This window comes from Notolepis coatsorum, assembly GCF_963971535.1.
Source record: "Notolepis coatsorum genome assembly, contig: SCAFFOLD_381, whole genome shotgun sequence".
NCBI lineage: Eukaryota > Metazoa > Chordata > Actinopteri > Aulopiformes > Paralepididae > Notolepis > Notolepis coatsorum.
The window spans coordinates 3,172-21,134 of NW_028169322.1; the positions used below are offsets into that span (position 1 = coordinate 3,172).

General features: G+C 45.9%; 1 protein-coding gene across 1 annotated transcript in view; it reads left to right on the top strand.

The window, feature by feature from the left end:
- Positions 1-1,215: 1,215 nt before the first annotated feature.
- The window catches only part of casz1 (castor zinc finger 1), a gene marked incomplete at its 5' end in the record, with an annotated part of 48,266 nt that continues 31,518 nt past the window's right edge, over positions 1,216-17,963 (top strand). Inside the window, 4 exon segments of the mRNA XM_084339575.1 lie at positions 1,216-1,287; positions 1,289-1,841; positions 12,432-13,332; positions 16,169-16,234. Coding sequence (XP_084195701.1) covers positions 1,216-1,287; positions 1,289-1,841; positions 12,432-13,332; positions 16,169-16,234 — 1,592 coding nt within the window.

Here is a 17,963-nt window from a genome sequence, read left to right on the forward strand (position 1 = left end):
GTCGGTAAATACAACATTCTTTACGACAGTTTTGTATTAGGTTACTGCCAACAGTGTCAGAGATAGAGAGAGTTTCTCGGATGAACAGTAAAAGCGAGACTGAGACTAAAATAGGAGGCATGATTGTTATGCCCTTGAATAAAGAAAAAGAAACAGCCAACTTTTGTGAGGGGGGCCAACCTCACACGACACCCTGCAAGAGCGCCTCTCCTAAAAAGCCTCTAAAGTGACCAGCCTTCCCACTCCAGAGCCGTGACAGCTTTAACGCTGAGCAGCCCCCCACTCAGTGGCAGGACCACAGGCTCTTGAGGTGGGAGAGAAGATAACATTTCAGGGGTGTCTGTATAGCGCTGTCATGTGAAGGATTATGTAGCCGTGGATTTGCTGCTTGTAGTACCGTAGGGGGTCTGATACCAATCTGCCTGTTTCCCTATTCAGCCTCCTGGGCTTCTCTCTCTCTCTCTCTCTCTCTCTCTCTCTCTCTCTCTCTCTCTCTCTCTCTCTCTCTCTCTCTCTCGCTCTCTCTCCCTTGCTCTCTCTCGCTCTCTCCTCTTTCCCTCTATCTCTCTCCCTCCCCACTCTTTCCCTCTCTCTCTCTCTCCCTCTCTCTCTCTCTCTCTCTCTCGCTCTCGCTCTCTCTCCCTTGCTCTCTCTCGCTCTCTCTTTCCCTCTATCTCTCTCTCCCTCTCTTTCCCTCTATCTCTCTCTCCCTCTCTTTCCCTCTACAGTATCTCTCTCTCTCTCTTTCTCTCTCTCTCCTTTCTCTCTCCTTTCTCTCTCTCTCTCTCTCTCTCTCTCTCTCCTCTCTCTCTCTCTCTCTCTCTCTCTCTCTCTCTCTCTCTCTCTCTCTCTCTCCCCTCTCTCTCTCTCTCCTCTCTCTCTGTTTTATTTAACCATGGCTTTAACACTCTGAGCTGACAGAAATATGTTCAGTATCTCTTGTGTGTCCTTCCCAGTCTTATTGTTAAGTGGCAGTGGTTTTGGGTGTATATTAATAGCAGCTGTGGACTGTTGTTGTCGTATGCCACTTTTGTTTTTCCGTTGTTGAAGCGTCAAATCAGCACAACTGAGCGACACTTGAATAGGATTGGTTCAATGGTGTGTCTGTTGATGATGGAGGGTGTGTCTAGCCCTCATGTGAAAAAACATGCTTTATTTATGGAAAAAGGGCAGGTGTATTATTTTCTTTACTGTACAGATCACTCCTGATATGAGACATCTTTGACTAATGTCATCTCTTTTCTCTCTGTTTTCTCCCCATCAGCTGAAAGGAGTTTATGCACTGAAAAAAACCTCAGGAAAACCCAAGATGGCCGCCAAAAGGAAAGGTGGCCTAAAACTCAATGCTATCTGTGCCAAGCTGAGCCGTCAGGTAGTGGTCGACACAGGCTCCCAGAATGCAGAGGGAGACCAGAGCATAGCGGAGAACAGCGAGAACAGCGAGCGCGGCAGCTCCCAGTACGACGACAGCGAGACCAACTTCCCCGAGAGCCTGAGCCTGAACCAGAGCCTGGAGGAGGACCACAAGAGGCGCCAGGCCATCGAGAAGTGGGTCAACGGTGAGTACAGAGACGAGCCGCCGGCGCCCGTCTGCGGCGAGGAACAGGAGCACGGACTCAAAGTCAGCCATGACGAAGACTGCCCCCCGGAGGGCGTGTACATGGTGCACCCCAAAGGCTGCAGCGACGACGAGGACAACGGGGATGAAACGGAGCCCCTGCTGGACTCGCACGATGGCAGTTACCATGACGACAAAGACTCAGACGACGGGCCTCCCAAAGAGGAGGTCTACATGCCACCGAGCCACGCCCCGAGTCGCCAAGCCCCTTTCTCCTCCACAGGTACCCTTCCTCTCACTATCCCCCTTCTCCTTACTCCTCACCAGGTACCCTTCCTCTCACTATCCCCCTTCTCCTTACTCCTCACCAGGTACCCTTCCTCTCACTATCCCCCTTCTCCTTACTCCTCACCAGGTACCCTTCCTCTCACTATCCCCCTTCTCCTTACTCCTCACCAGGTACCCTTCCTCTCACTATCCCCCTTCTCCTTACTCCTCACCACGTACCCTTCCTCTCACTATCCCCCTGCTCCTTACTCCTCGCCACGTACCCTTCCTCTCACTATCCCTCTTCTCCTTACTCCTCGCCTTCCTCTCACTATCCCCCTTCTCCTTACTCCTCACCACGTACCCTTCCTCTCACTATCCCCCTGCTCCTTACTCCTCACCAGGTACCCTTCCTCTCACTATCCCTCTTCTCCTTACTCCTCGCCACGTACCCTTCCTCTCACTATCCCCCTTCTCCTTACTCCTCGCCTTCCTCTCACTATCCCCCTTCTCCTTACTCCTCACCAGGTACCCTTCCTCTCACTATCCCCCTTCTCCTTACTCCTCACCAGGTACCCTTCCTCTCACTATCCCCCTTCTCCTTACTCCTCACCAGGTACCCTTCCTCTCACTATCCCCCTTCTCCTTACTCCTCGTACCCTCGTCATACACTGATTTAGTGCTACTTCAACTTAAACCAACGCTGCCTTTGCCCTTCAGAACATTCCACTCCATAGTGTTAAGGGGGTAAAGACATTGAGGACGGGTGACATATCCACGTCCACATAAGCTTAAGCGAGCCTGTTATTGGAAAGAGAAGGTCTAGGGTTACAATATGAATAGCCAGTGACCGTATTGCCCTAAAGACAGAGGCAACTGGCAGGGCTGGGGAAAACTGGAAACATTTAGACGCCCATACGGTGGAGAACTGGTCAGACGGCAAGAAGACATGGAACAGGAGGCTGTAGTATTGATCGATAAGGAGGACGATTCATAGGCCTATTGTTATGAAGATGAGTATGGAAGCTATGGTATAGAGTAGACCAACCCAAGAGGCAATCCCCCTCAAATAAATACACTGTACGCTGGCAAGTGGTTTAACGTTAATGCTTGTTGGTGTGTAATTATTGCGGCATATTACAGTGGTACAGCTAGCGGGCGTTTGTGCTGGGCAGTGGAGTGAATATACTATGGCCAATGAAAACCTAGCCGGTAGACCCTCCTGCATATCATCAGTCCCAGGCACGATATAGTCGGGTCCTCTGGGATGAATCCATAGGGAAGGTCCAGAGATGAAGACACTGCAACGTACAGTAGATGCAATCTGTTTAGGTGTGACTGTAGATGTGTGATCTGTAGATGGCATCACTTTTATTGTTGCTCGCCTCTGAAGTAGCGCTGTGGAGTGTAGTAACTTGGTGCATTGATTATTCATGTAACGTGACACGGCTTCTGTTTTTCAAAATATACCGATTAGAGCCAAGTTGAGATACAAGTGCTCTGGACTTCTATTTTGAAGAGCAGGAGCATTATCACATGCTGGAAATAATCAACGTACCTACAGTCTTCCTTAATATGCAGCAGAGAATAAAAGTGAGCAAATAGATTTGCAAGAATCTGCGCGGCTAGCCGGCTACACTCATAACCTCACACATTTACAGAGACCTGAAAAATTCCCCAATGGATTTATTCCAGACAGTTTGGCCAGGGATTCGCCATAATACAGGAGGGTGTAATGAACACTTGTAACGTTAAGTCCTATCGTTGTGGGCATATGTGTAGGCTGCCAGCTAGGCTCCACTGACAGAAGATGCTATAGTATTAGACGTATATCTGTGCGCTGCACATAGCAGCAGTCTGGCTCAGTAGGCAACGACACTCACCTGCGTGTTTCAACGTTGAGGAGTCGAGACTCATGCACACATATGACCACTTTAAATAGAAAGAAAAAAACACTGGTAGTCTTGCATAGCCAGACCTTTCTCCACACTGTGTTAGCACAGTGCCAGCAGTCCACTACTAGACTAGTAGGAGCAGCCATAGAACTATATAAGGGAACAACAAATTTTTTTCTCCCTCCATCTCATGATATGATGATATGATATTTTCATTTATAATGCACCCCCCAGCCAATTTTTACATCTGTCCGGGGCGCAGCCCGGGGGGAAGAATATTATTAAACTTTATTTGTATAGCATCTTTCATACAGAAACTGCAGCTCAAAGTGCTTCACCACAGAAAAAAGACAAGCATAAAATGAGCACATAAAGTGCAGACATATAAAATCACAGTTTTTCACATTAGGATCTAACATCCCAACAGGCCACCTTGTTTATGGTTTGATTCAGTTTTAAATAGACAATAATAAAAAGAGTAAGATAAAATAGACAGAGTAAAATAGTGCAATAGTGCAGTGCAATACATTTTTTGAATATAATAGATAAAAATATATATATATTTTACAGTGCAATAAAATAGTTCTGGATTACTGTTCAACAGTTCAAAGTCGTCTTTACCTTCTCTGTTTGGTATACTATCCACAGTTTAAAACTTGACAGTCTTCCCTCCTGTTTTATACCCACTTTGACCCTTCGAACCTCCCACCCAGGGCAAACCTCCCTCTCAGGGCGCAGTTCCCTCTCTCAGGGTGCAGTTCTAGGCCTGGGTCCTACACAGTTTTAAAGCCTGACAGTAATATGAATAAATGGACAGGACAATGTGGACAGGGAACCAGGCAGACGGACAGACAGAGAACATAAGAACACCTCAGACACACAACACAACAGCAAAGTAACTCAGTGATCATCCAGAGCGAAAAGGTGGGTCCCCCCCCCCCTTCAGTTCGCCGGGCCCCCCCAAGGGGGGCGCGCCCCACACTTTGGGAACCACTGCAGTAGGCTTACACTGCAAGGCCCCCTGTGCTCTCCCCCCCGGCAGCTGTAGGCCAAGAGTGCTTGGCAGGGCCAGGCTAAGCTTCATATTACACCCAGGATTACATATTGAGTCTTTGATTTTCCCTAAGCTCACTAAACTTAGCCGCCGCTCCAAGCCCCTCTATTACACGCAGTAGTAGCCTGCCGTGGAGGAGTTCAGGTTCGTTCCTGGCAAAGATTAGCTCGTAGCCCTCAAATCCCAGAGATCGGTTGTCAAATAAAGTCAGAAATAGAAAGAGATCTCATTTGTTGCAGCAGCCCGTTCTCACTGTGGAATCATAGTTCAGGGGTGTATTATTATCTTCTGACAAAATAATAGTAGTTCAGTGCATTTATTGTTGACAGTTTTTTTTTAAGGAATATATTCCCAGCATGTGCTGTTTTGACTCACAGGCCTTTTCCCCACGGCACTCACTCACTCACTCACTCACTCACTCACTCACTCACTCACTCACTCACTCACTCACTCACTCACTCACTCACTCACTCACTCACTCACTCACTCACTGATCTGGCTGGATGTTTTGTAGGATGCATGCGCAGGTGGTGCTTCTAGTGATGCCTTTCTTTGCATTTCCTAAAATCATCACCTCGCCTGCCATCATCCCACTTTCACTTGCAAAACAGCTGCTTCTGCTAACGCCTTTCTCTGCATCTCCCAAAATCACCACTCTGCACTGCATTACGCTCCTTACACACGATTGTTTAAGCCTACTGTTACTTTAGCTGACCCTAACATGTTAGACTAGACTACTTTAGTTAACCTAGTTAGCACGTACGGATGCTACAGTATCCTGCATGCATGGGTAGGAGCTGAGGACACATAGCTACAACCACTGATACAGAGGTATGGACACACGAAGGACAACAAATAACGTTACAAAGGACAACAAATAACGTTCAGCCAAGTTTTACTCATGACACTTTTAGGATATGACTAATCCCTGGAACACAATCAGTACTTGCTGATTGTATTATGTAACGCTACTCTATGCTAAACCCATATCACATATTAGCTAGTGTTGCATATTGTTACATATACAGCGAGGAACCAGCTAAATTGCTACCACTACTAGTTGTTCGGCAATTCATATAATTCGTACCTTTGGGTAATGTTAAATAATACACATATATCCAGCACTGCAGCATGACTCTAAACCGGCAGTGCTTGAAACTCTCGTTATGCTTGCCACGTCTTCCTTGCCAATCACTGTCTTGACCGCAGATGTAAGTCACATCATTCATCCATGTTCATCCTTGCCAAGACGGGTGGTGGAGGGGGGGGGGGTGCAAAAGAAAACTATATGCCAGCCCCTCTGTCTCATAAAGTTCCTTGCCCTCCCCAGAGCTAAAATGATTGAGCGGCCCCTGACCTCAAACACCTGCAGGCCTGGGACAGCTACTTTTAAAATGTGTTCTATTACAGATTACTGATACCTTGTTTAAAATGGTAACTTCAAACATTATCAATCCCCACGTGCTGCACCGTGGCTGCCTACCAGGTACAGTGGGTTACATGCAGATGACGGTGACCTGGTATAGTGCCCCACACCTACAAGCCTACTGTATGTGGCATAGAAAACCCTTTTTGTAGCCTAGATAACAACATCCTCTTGTACAGGATGAAAAGTAAGCCAGTTTACAGCCTTGTTGTCCTGGACTGCACCTGATATTAGTTCTGCAACGCTGCCTTGTTGAACAACACGTGGAGTACAGGTGAAACGTGTGTCCGGACGGTTTTCGCTGCTTTGTTAATTATTACATGATGTTCCTTTGGTATCATTCAGGGATTATCAAATAGATAAGGGGTGGCACACACTTCCAGCCAGTCGTCCTGAAGTGGCACCAGTATGTGTTAACAGTCTTTGCATTGTTTACAGGCTTGCACCCAGAGACCTGCCGTTTCTGAGAGACTGGCCTGTTTACAAAGAACTCAACACAAACCACAGTAAAAAGAAAAATTCTAAAAGCAGGGCTTGATAATAGGAAGAGATAAGGCCTGTTTCACAGACAACAGGAGGAAAACAATGATGCATTTTTTGCAGTTAAGGCCAGTTGTTGTGATAGGAAAATCTATTTTGTTTTGTGCTTTCTCCTTTGCAAGTTATCTTTTTTAAATTTATTTATCGGGGCTAAGGTGTATTTCTCAGGGTCATGTGAATAATGCAGATTTTCTTCTTCTCTTCTCTTCATTTCTTTTTGTGTGTTTACTTCACTGTGGTCTCACACACACATACCCGAGGGGGGGGGGGGGGGGGGGGGGGGGGTGCAAGGGCTTCTCAGAAAATCAAGCAAATTCCTTTCAGAGGCGAATGAAGACTGCTTTGTGGTTTTAATGAGTCATATTGTGTCTATTTCATGGCCATAATAAAAAATAAAAGGTCTGTCTGTAAATCTGTGTTTGCGTTGTGAAACAGGCACCTTTTCCTCCGCTCCTCTCTCTTCTACATCTCACAACAAAGCTCACACTGCATCAGTCTCTTGTCTTTGGATAATTTTCCCCCCGCTCAGAGTTGCTCTTTGTTGATTGTAACTAGGGCATCTATATTGCCATGGTTCTGCGTGGCTCACAATTAAAACATATTTTTTTCTCTCGCTCTCAGCCGCTGTCTTTCAAAGGCTGATGCGGAGTGCGCATAATTATGCATATAAACATAGTGGCTTAATTATCTCTCACAACATCAGTGACAATGTAATTAACAAACATTGCAAGATCAATGAGAGAAACGGCGACCTTCAAAACATTTAACTCCTCACATTGAGGCACTGTGCAGATTTTCCTATCAGTGTAAAACCCCAGAATTCTTTTCCTAGATCATTTTGATGTGGCATTATTAGAGCTCTCATAAGCCCAGTCAATGGAGAAACCGATGAATAAGAACTAAATAAAAGCAATGACAAACATGCTTGTGGGGATCAGACAGGGCTGACCATGATTACCAATTACGTTTCTGGGTTGATTGTAAAAGGTTCTGGTTCATTTCAAGTCCTTTCAAAGCCTGCCCTATTTACTGTCTGGTAATTAACTGCTACCAAACAGGAAGTTCGGGGGCTCCATGCTGTTCTGTGTCTCAGTCGTCTCAAATTAGTTCATACCGATGCACAAAATATCCCATTCATCTGAACCAACACAATTGGTGACACCACTGCCCCTCAAAACAAAAAGATATTTGCTCACCTAAATCAAAATTACTTAAAAGACAAAAGAAAATGTATAATGCATTAATTCATTATTCTCCATTAATGAACACATTGAATATTAAATACACATACTGTATGTATAAAAGGAAATGGATAATAATTTCTTTAATATAAAATAAAATAAACGATTGAATAAAAATGCCCTTTTTTACACTTTAACTGGCCAATACTAATAAACAATCTGTTTTATGAAAGACAAAGTTTGTCTGAAAAACACAGAATCCACCTCCCAATTAACAAGAGACCGTTTTCTCACCAACTGCTTGGCATTAAGAATGCCTCCTTTATAACCTTTAATTTTTTTTTCATACAGTGTATCCCAACTGTAGATTAGACCATATATAGCCAGTGTACCATGCAACTTGTATCATCAGCGACACCTCTGCCTCTCAGTCCCAGGAGAACAGAAGCCCAGCCTGCCACACCGATGTCCATGTTTGGTCAGTCAAAAGGAGATATAATGCCCATTTGTTATCACATCTGGGAGGGAAAATTTTGCCTAATTGCCTCAAACGGATTGCCTTGGGCCTGTGTCGGTCGTGTTGGAATTTTGTCGGCATGAAGTGGCAAGATTAGGACCCACTTCTTTTTATATTTTCCAGTGACACCAAAGTGAGTGGGGTGTGGTTGGCGGGGGGGGGGGGGGGTGAGAGAGAGACACACAGAGAGAGAGAGAGACAGGGAGCAAGAGAGAACAGTAGCAGTGGTGGGGCCAATCTCACCCCAACCCGTAAGCCACGAGGTCCCCCCTCCCGGCGTTCACATGACATCATTAAGAGGTGGCCAGATAAGGCAGGAGAAGAAAAGTCATTTACATGGTGTTTTAGAAGGTTATCTCCTGTCGGTCCCACATAATCCTTTCACTTCAAGTCCAATCATTTGCCTGCCATTGATAGCATGTCACATGGCTCCGCCGCTGAATAATGTGACTTAGCTCGTTTTTTTTTCTCCCCCTCTTTACTATGACGATAATACACTAAGCAAATTAAAGAGATTATGATAAAATGGATGTCAGTACTCCCACTGCTAAAGTCATTTCTGCAGTATTTGACCCTTGACTCCGCCGCATAGATCACACATGTTATCATTATTACTCTACTGTTGACTACTTCAAAGGCATAATAGGCGTGAAGCTAATCAAAGTAAACACATAAGCATAATAACCTTGACAATAACGAGGATAGTAGTGAAAATGGTGTGAATACCAACGGTGGTAATGAGGTTTGATCAGAGGGATGTTTTCTCCAGGCAGAGGATATTTCCAGGTCTTTGAGTTATTTCTGGTGTAGCTGGGAAGCTGACCTGTTTCTTATCAGCCCTATCTCAAAGAGTAAAGTGCAGTAAAGTGATTGGGGGGGGGGGGGGGGGTCTGCCCTAACTTTAGAGCTATATGATATACCATGACCTGAGATGCCCTGTTCAACACATTAACACTTAATTTACCATGTACTGTAGGAGGGTTACCAAGGAGGGTCAATGAGTATGCATTGAACACTCAAACCAAACAGCAGTTCAAAACCATTTAAATGTTGAAGGTTTTGACAAAGTAGGATATTTTCTTATTTGTATTTTATGCCATTTACTGTTTAATCAAATCAAATCAAATGAAATGTATTTGTAAGGCCCGACAACACATGTTAATGTCCCCATGAGCCGGACACGTCTTCTTTAACACTTTAAGGACCAGCCACGAGTTTATACGTGTTACGGTGCCATGCGTTGTGGACGAGAGCCACGAGTTAACTCGTGGCGAGTTGTTATTGTTTTATTCCATATTAATAACGCTATTAACGTCCCCGATCGACTTGCAGGACCTACCCGCATATTTGATTTTCGAAACATGCAATACCGGCCAGATCCGCTTAGGGGCGCCATCGCTCCACTGCAGTATCATTGAGGGCGATTGAAAAAATAAAATGTTACTGTCTGTGGGCGTTTCATATGAGCCTCGATCCCAGCCGAACATACTCCATCTTTGATCCCGTTACCGAACGCAGATTTCAGCCTGGAATAATGGGATTTATGATCAGCCAATGGACATATCGATCTACCAGATTCTGATGACTAATGACGAAATGCTGCCGGCGATCACATGGGCTGACGGTAGGATACTATTCCCCCAAATTACAGCTGGATTGGACATTGTTTTAAAACGCAACGTGAGCGATCAGTGAAAATGGCTACTTGAACGCACACTCTATTGCTAATCAATAATAGTAATCGGCGTCCCCCGCTACCCCCATTTCATCCATAGATGCTCTGTAATAGTCTGGATGCTACGCAGTTTGTTTTATTTCATTCGTATATATACAGCAGAAATGGCGTTTGATATAACGTGACTAGCATTTAGCCTATTATCTAGCTCCCCAGAAAAAAGACGAGGCGAAAACTGCGATAAACCTTATATTCACGGCGCTATAAAATGACAACCAACCGATGGATTTTTATTTTCTTTAAGCCATTATGAAGGCACGGTTTATGCACTCAAGTGACAATGAGAATGTACAGATAGCAATACTATAAAGTATATATATAGCTGCTTGGCGGTTTGTTGACAAAGCGTTGTCCTCCAGCCATATATTACACTGCAAGCCGTGGTTGTCAATGTGTTAAACAAGTCAAGAAGAAACATCACAATAAATCAAGAATAAAACAAAAACACCATGAAATCCAAAATAAAATGTAAAGTAAATAAATGAATGCAACACTCCCAGACATACCCCACGCGAAGGTAAGGAAAAAAACTCACTAAAAACCTAGCAATAGGAAAAAAGCACCATAACAAAAGCACCACAACAGCAGAAACAAACAAACAAACAAACAAAACCCAGCAATAAGTACTTAATTGCTTGGTATTTAACCAAGTAAGAACATGTCAATTTGCACCAGAATTGCTCCTATGACATCCATCTGTCTTCATCTGCGGTACGTGTTGAAAACATGCTAGATTGGACCAAATGATCCGTGGCAAACATGTAGGTATTTCCTCTCAAATCCCTGATCCATTTCTCTTACATTTTTCATGCCCTTTCGATCCGTCGGATCCCCTTTCATGCCGATGTGACCGCGGAGTGAGGAGCGACCCCGGCGCAGGGGACGGAAATTTGGGGATTATTTTACACGCAGCGCAGGAGATGTGAAAAGCAGGGGGAGAGAGACCGATTTAGCAATAACACAGAAATACGAGCTGAAATATTTTGGTATTAATTACCGGTGCGGCGGCTGGTATTACAGCTGAGCAGCAGCAATGAAAGAAGAAGAGAGAAAAAGGCAATCAAATAAATGAAGAAACGGTCTGCCCCCCCCCCCCCCCCCCCCCCCCTGGGACCGTGCCAAGGGTGAGACAAAAAGGCCAAAAGTTTTACGTGACAGCCGAGTGACGTTGTCATATGGTTCATACTGATGGATTTACGCGCTGATAGCTCTGCCTGACGCGCTGACTGACACAAGGTGAGATGTTTGGAATAGGTCAGGATCAGCAAAGGACTAGCTTTCCCTAGGGATTCTCTCTCTCTCTCTCTCTCTCTCTCTCTCTCTCTCTCTCTTTCTCATCTTTCTCTCTTCTCTCTTTATCTCTTTCTTTCTTCTCTCTCTCATATTCTCTCCTTGTCTCTCTTTCTCTCTCTCATCCTCTTTCTCTCTCTCTCTCTCTCTTTCTCTCATCTTTTCTCTCTCTCTTTCTCTCTCTCTCTTTATTAATTAGGGCCAGTTATGCAGAGCTTTGTCTCCTTTTTGCTTTCAGGCAGAATAATTTTCCCCTCTTCCCACTCTCTGACCCCTCATGCTAACCTGGATGAAAGTTAATGGTCCAGAATTAATCTCCACATAATGCAATCCAACTATACATTTACTACATTTCCCGTGTCCTTGGGGAGGTTGTCCAATTGAATGGACTCTTAAAATAAAAAGTGATGTTTCAGTTCACAATGTAAAAGCACATACCGTATGTGGCCTCCGCAGATCAACGGACATGATGGACTTTCAGATGTATTCTGGTGTTTTAAAGGGAACCCAGTGGAGGTGATCAAGCAAGGTTGTTTTGAAACAACTCATCCCCCCAACGCGTGTGAATTGTCTTGAACATGTACAGTATCCATTGTGATTTCTCAGAAAAATGCAGACAGGCGTGATGCCATCGTTTTCATAATCATTTACCTTTGGTTATTTAATATGACTATACATGGGGAATTCCACTGACATGTTGTTTGCAAAATTTCCAAAATGTTGTTAGAAAAAAAATATATATTGCGACAAAAGAAAATCTTATCAGTTAAGCATTATTGCTTCCCCTTTTCCAGCGTCATGACGGTTCAGTAGAGGAATGTAACTTCTAAAACGTCCTTATTTATATTTTATGTTACAATTGTTGCACTGTATGCTGTAGTTCTTACCACAATAGCTATTCATGCAGGTTTAGAACCTCTCACGGCAGCCATCTCACACAGGAGTGTTCCCCTCTCTTCTCTCTGCAGGAGAAGCATCAGCCCTGCGAGACTATGCAGCCAACACCATGAACGAGTTCTTGGGCATGTTCGGCTATGATGACCAGCAGGTGAGAGATGAACTGGCCAAGAAGATCAGTTTTGAGAAGCTGAAAGCTGCTACCTCAGACCCCTCCTCCATGAGCAACGACGAGGCCTCTCGCCACGCCCGCTTCTCCAAATACGAGGAGTACATCCGCAAGCTGAAGGCCGGCGAGACCCTGCCCTGGCCCATGCACGCTCCCCCGCCCAAACCAGAGGACCTCAATTCCAAACTGTCCCACGACAAGAGCGCCGCCATGCTCCAGACCCCCGGGTGCCTCCCCGGGGCCGAGGCCCAGGTTTACCCCTCCGCCCTGGACCACAAGCAGCCCGGCGGACCCCAGCTGAATGCCCCTCAACCACCCAGCCCCTCTCACATCCAGAACCTGGCCTCCCGAGCCTCCAAGTATGACTTCTTTATCCAGAAGCTGAAGATGGGTGAGAGTCTGCGGCAGCAGAACGGCAACGCCTACAAGCGGCCCTCCAAGTATGACCTCGAGAACGTGAAGTTCCTGCACCTCTTCAAGCCTGGCGAGGGCAACCCTGACATGGGCGGAGCCATCGCCTTCAAGACCGGCAAAGTAGGCCGCCCTTCCAAGTACGACATTAGAAACATTCAGAAGCTGATGCCGGGGAAGCCTGAGGCCTTGCTGATGCCCAGTGTCCTCTCCACAACGCCGGGCGCCTCGGGGGCCCCTGGCGTCCCTACCGTAGGCGCTGTTGGAGCCGGTGTTCCCCCCGGCCTGACCGTGGACCAGACGGGGCAAATTGCCTTCCACACCTCCGACTACTTGAAGGCCAGCTTCTCCAAGACTGACTCCATCACCACAGGCACAGTGTCCTCTGTCAAGTAAGTCAGTTCAAATATCTGCATCTAAAACCACCACATAGACTAGGGCGGCTATACTGTGCATGGAAGGAAGGAGATGGAAGTATTCAACATTATATTTCTGTAACTTTGTCCTCTCAATGCTCTCATTTGTAATTGTGAAACTTGGCAGTTTATTTACAGAAAGGTTGCACCAGTGTGTTTGCACCAAGTGCTTAAAGTCTGGCTAAAGGAAATTCTGAAGTTTGTTTCTAAACACATTATATCACTACTGAAAACTGTGAACTATGTAATAATGAATTGAGGAGTTAGACCGTTAAACAGTTTTTCACCATTTTTGTGTTCATGATTATTTTTGGGCGGGCCTGAAATCATGGCTCGATGACACACTGGAGCCATCCTTAGCATAACCCCTTCCTCAACAATATATAAATACATAGAGAGCATTAGCATGGTTCTCCCGGAATTGATAAGTAGCTCAAGAGTGTAGCATAGTGAAGCTAATGCTAACCGTTTCATGTAAGTGGATGGAACCTGCTAAAACACTTCACGCTTCTTAGTCCGGTGGTATAGTTCAATAAAAACACAGATGTGGGCGGATTACCCTAGTCTGTTAGTCTGTTAGTTAGTCAAGATAACTAGCAGACTACTGGGGTAGTTGATAATAACTAGCAGACTACTGGGGTAGTTGATAATAACTCAAAGGTTTTGCATAGAAAAAGCGCTAATGGAAAATGCTAGAACGATTAGCGCCACACTCCGGAAATACTCCTGACATAATTTCCGGCTGCTCCTGTCTCTCCAAATTTGCTGCAGCTATAGGAAAATTAATGCACTATTAATAGATCGCTCTTTGCTTCGTCTGTGGTTCATTCAGGCTGTGGTCCCGTGAAGAAGGCCTTCTAATATACATTTCTCTCTCTGATAAGGCAGCGGAATTAGAATTCCGAAGCGGAAGTTTCAAATCACAAAAAAAATTGCTTGGCATCGCAGATCAGGCCACCAGCATCAGTGCATTTAGGGTTAGCAATTTGCCTTTTAAAAATTGGAACGTTAACAAATCAAAAAATCCTTTGGTGAAACGCAATTTTTCCATTAACCCCACATGCAGTATCAAGAACAAAATGACTGGTAAAACGGGAAAGAAACACACAGGTGTGAGATGTGATCTGGGTGGTCTAACCTCGTTTTCTAGTTAGTGAATTAGTAACTTTTTCTAACCAAGTAGGGTCTATTTGATAGATTTGGTAGTTTATAGCTAAACATTTAAAGTGATTGAATGGAAAATAAAATGAGCAGCCAGATGAGCTGTTTTTGAGCTGGGTTATATAATAGTTATTATCATTCAAATTTGGCTGGGTGGTTAATAACACATTCTTCTGTGGTGTGACAAACTCAGAACACATATCCATCATTGCCTTACCCGGATTTTAAAACAATGAGCACCTCCAATCAATGAATTATTTAACCACACGCATCATTATAACCTATAGTTTGCAGTGAGCTGATATTTGATGTCTGTCTACTTCTCATTGATAGTCTCTCAGTGGAACACCTTGGAGCTAATGTGCTCCTCACATACACTTAGCTGACACTGTGAGGCAGTTAGCCTAACGCAAAGGTAATTGCAACCTCAACAACAGCCAACGCGAATGTAGTGTGAAATAGTGCATGGCGCCCAATAGATCCACGACATGATGTGTAGCGAAGGCCCATGAAGTGTTTACTCGCCAGAGCTCTCCATGGAGAGTGATTTAGCACAGTCATCGCAAAGTGACTGACTTCCTCCGTTCGGCTGGGGTGTAACAACTCTCCTTTAATTACTTTGGAGCCGTGACTAACCTCCCGGAGAGTCACAGGGGCCGACTCCACGCTGCCTGCCGAGTGCACTTTAAAGCCAGCAAACAAGGGGTTTAGGGAGCTAGCCTAGCGTCTGGCGCGCTAGCATTAGGAAACAGCTCCCCGAGCCTGTTTGATTGGTGTTTGACCTTGTCTCCAGTTAGTCAAGGCCTATCAAAGTCCTCGTTCCCCGGGCCCTCGGGCAGCTGTCCCTCAAGGCTTTTGTCGGGATGGGTCTCGGCGTAGCCACATGCTAGGCTAACTGGCCCCGAGCCTGGTGCTCCTGGATTGGGGGGGGGGGGGGGGGGGATGCTGGGGAGACTGTCTGTGAGTGCAGCCTCCCTCCGGGGCAGATTAACCCCAGGTCATCCCCCTGTGTGGAGCTGCTCACATGGAGCTAAATGCCAGCACTGAGAGGAAGCAGGCGGGACCAATACTGTGTTGTGACTGTCATTCTATAGGCAGGGTTACCGCCGTGGCAACCTAACAACCTGCATTCTTCAGTACGCCTGTACTGATATGACTGTTGTTTATTCACCTAAAGCTGCTTGAGTATCGACAGGACTAGTGGGATCCCTCCCAGTGATGAAGCTGCAGTATACAGTGGGGCTTCTCCCCTCATACGAGCCCTGTCCAGACAGAGACAACATGACGTGAGGCTCTGGAGGCTGGGCGATCAGAAAAGACACTTTCACTGCTTTTATCCCACATCCCATTATCTAGTTTTGCATATGAGCACTCACCAAAATACCCCTATAAAAGATTAATGGCTTTTTGCTCCTGCGTTTTGCCTTTTCCGTCAGCCCGGGAGGCCATGCATCAAACCGCGCTCCCCTATCCCTCCCTGATTCATACCACCGCATGAAAACGCCGCTCCGACACAAGAAAATGTATATTGATAGCCCAAAGTTTGGAAGCGGCTTGTAAGTAAATATTGTGTCAGTTTGTTTTTATTAACAACAGACGGCCCACCGTCCCCATTAATCCTGTCTCTTTTGTGTGTTTTGTGCTGCGTTAGGAACGGCCTGCCACCGGAGAAGCCCGCCAGCGACGACATCAACCTCTACCAGAAATATATCGCCAGGTATGCAAATCCCTCCCGGTCGCTGCTGCTGCTGCCGCGCCGCCGGTGGAAAAATACACCCAACATTGAGACAAACCTGTTTATTAATTGATGGTGCGTTTCACTCAGTGATGTAACTTGGATGGTAGATTGGTATGAGGTTTTCTTTTTTTTGTGTACGGTGAGTGAATTAAGAATAAGCTCTTTGTGTGTATAAGTTTATGTGCTAGGAGGGCATAAAAGGATGAAAGAGAGAGTGAGAGTAATGGTCCCCCTGTAACATACTGTAAAGGGCTGAAATAATGCTCATAAGCTACATGTAGCATCGCACTAAAACGAGCTAGCGTCGCACTAAAACACTGAGGCGTCAATGGAGAACTCTGTGCTGTTAGCGATGAATGAGGTGGTGGTGGTGGTAGTGGTGGTGGTGGTGGTGGTGTTGGTGGGGGATATAAGGGTAGAGGCCATGGTTCTTTTTGGGGGCTGGGGGAGGGGGGTTTTGGGGCTGACTGATCTAAACATCTCACACCGGTAGAGACAAAACATTTGGGAGAGGGGAGGTGTCTCGCGTTTCAATGGACACACAACAATGTCCCCTATTCTGGGTTGATTTTGAGCCACTAGAAAGGTGATTATCACTTTGTTTGTTTATTCGCTTTAAAAAGAAAGAAAAGCAGCATTTGAACAGCCAGAGTGGCTTTGGCGTTAATGATTACTTATCCAAGCCGTAACATGAAGGGCACAAATCAAAGCCTTGGCACTGACAGACAGACACACACACACACACACACACACACACACACACAAATCCTCATCTGCACACACACATACACACACACAAAACCCCTTCCTTGGACTGATTACATTTTGCAAGAAGATTTAATTAAGGAATTTTTAATGAGGCTTCTGCTGGCACTGCCAAGAACTGTTTTGATATTTGCGCTGCATAATGCATAAAATTTGTCTAAACATCTCGGCAGTTGATGCACGGGAGGCTGCAGATAAGCCCTGATACAGTTTCAATTTCCGCGTTGGGGTAGAGAGAGAGAGAGAGAGAGAGAGAGAGAGAGAGAGAGAGAGAGTGAGGGAAGAGGAGGAGGAGGGCTGGGTAAAAAAGAGAAAAGGAGGGCTAATAAAAAAGGGCAAAATGTAGACAGGAACATGTCTCCGGAGCTACGGCTAATGAGAGCACACTTATGCTAAAAACCAGCTTTGTAAACGTGTTCGAGTCCCCCCCCCCCCCCCCCCCCCCCCCCCCCCCACCTTTACGAAAAGGGAAAAAGTTCTGTATCTCGTCGCCGCGCCACTGTTTGATATTTTTTAAAGAGCTTCCCCGGTCGCGTTTAGTTGCCGTTTTCCCTCTTTAACTGCTTTCATGCGCCCACTGTTGCCTCGGCACTTTGATCCGCGTGTCTCCATTGTAACGGGAGATGTGCCGCAATCTCTGTATCGTGGCGATATTAATATTTAATCTGCTGCTGAATAGCAGCGGCCCATTAGGCCCCCTGACGCGGCAAGTGGGAATTGTCCAGAGGCAGAGTGATACAGCTGGGCAATGAGCAGCGAGGGGTGGGCCGCTCTCCCATGGGGTCGGGGCTCTGTGTACACACACACACACACGCGTGCACACACACACACACACACACACACACACACACACACACACACACACACACACGCACAGTATGGAGTGAAATGGGGCTGAGGAGAGCACTGATGGTGGGGGGGCGTACATGTTATAGCGTTGCGC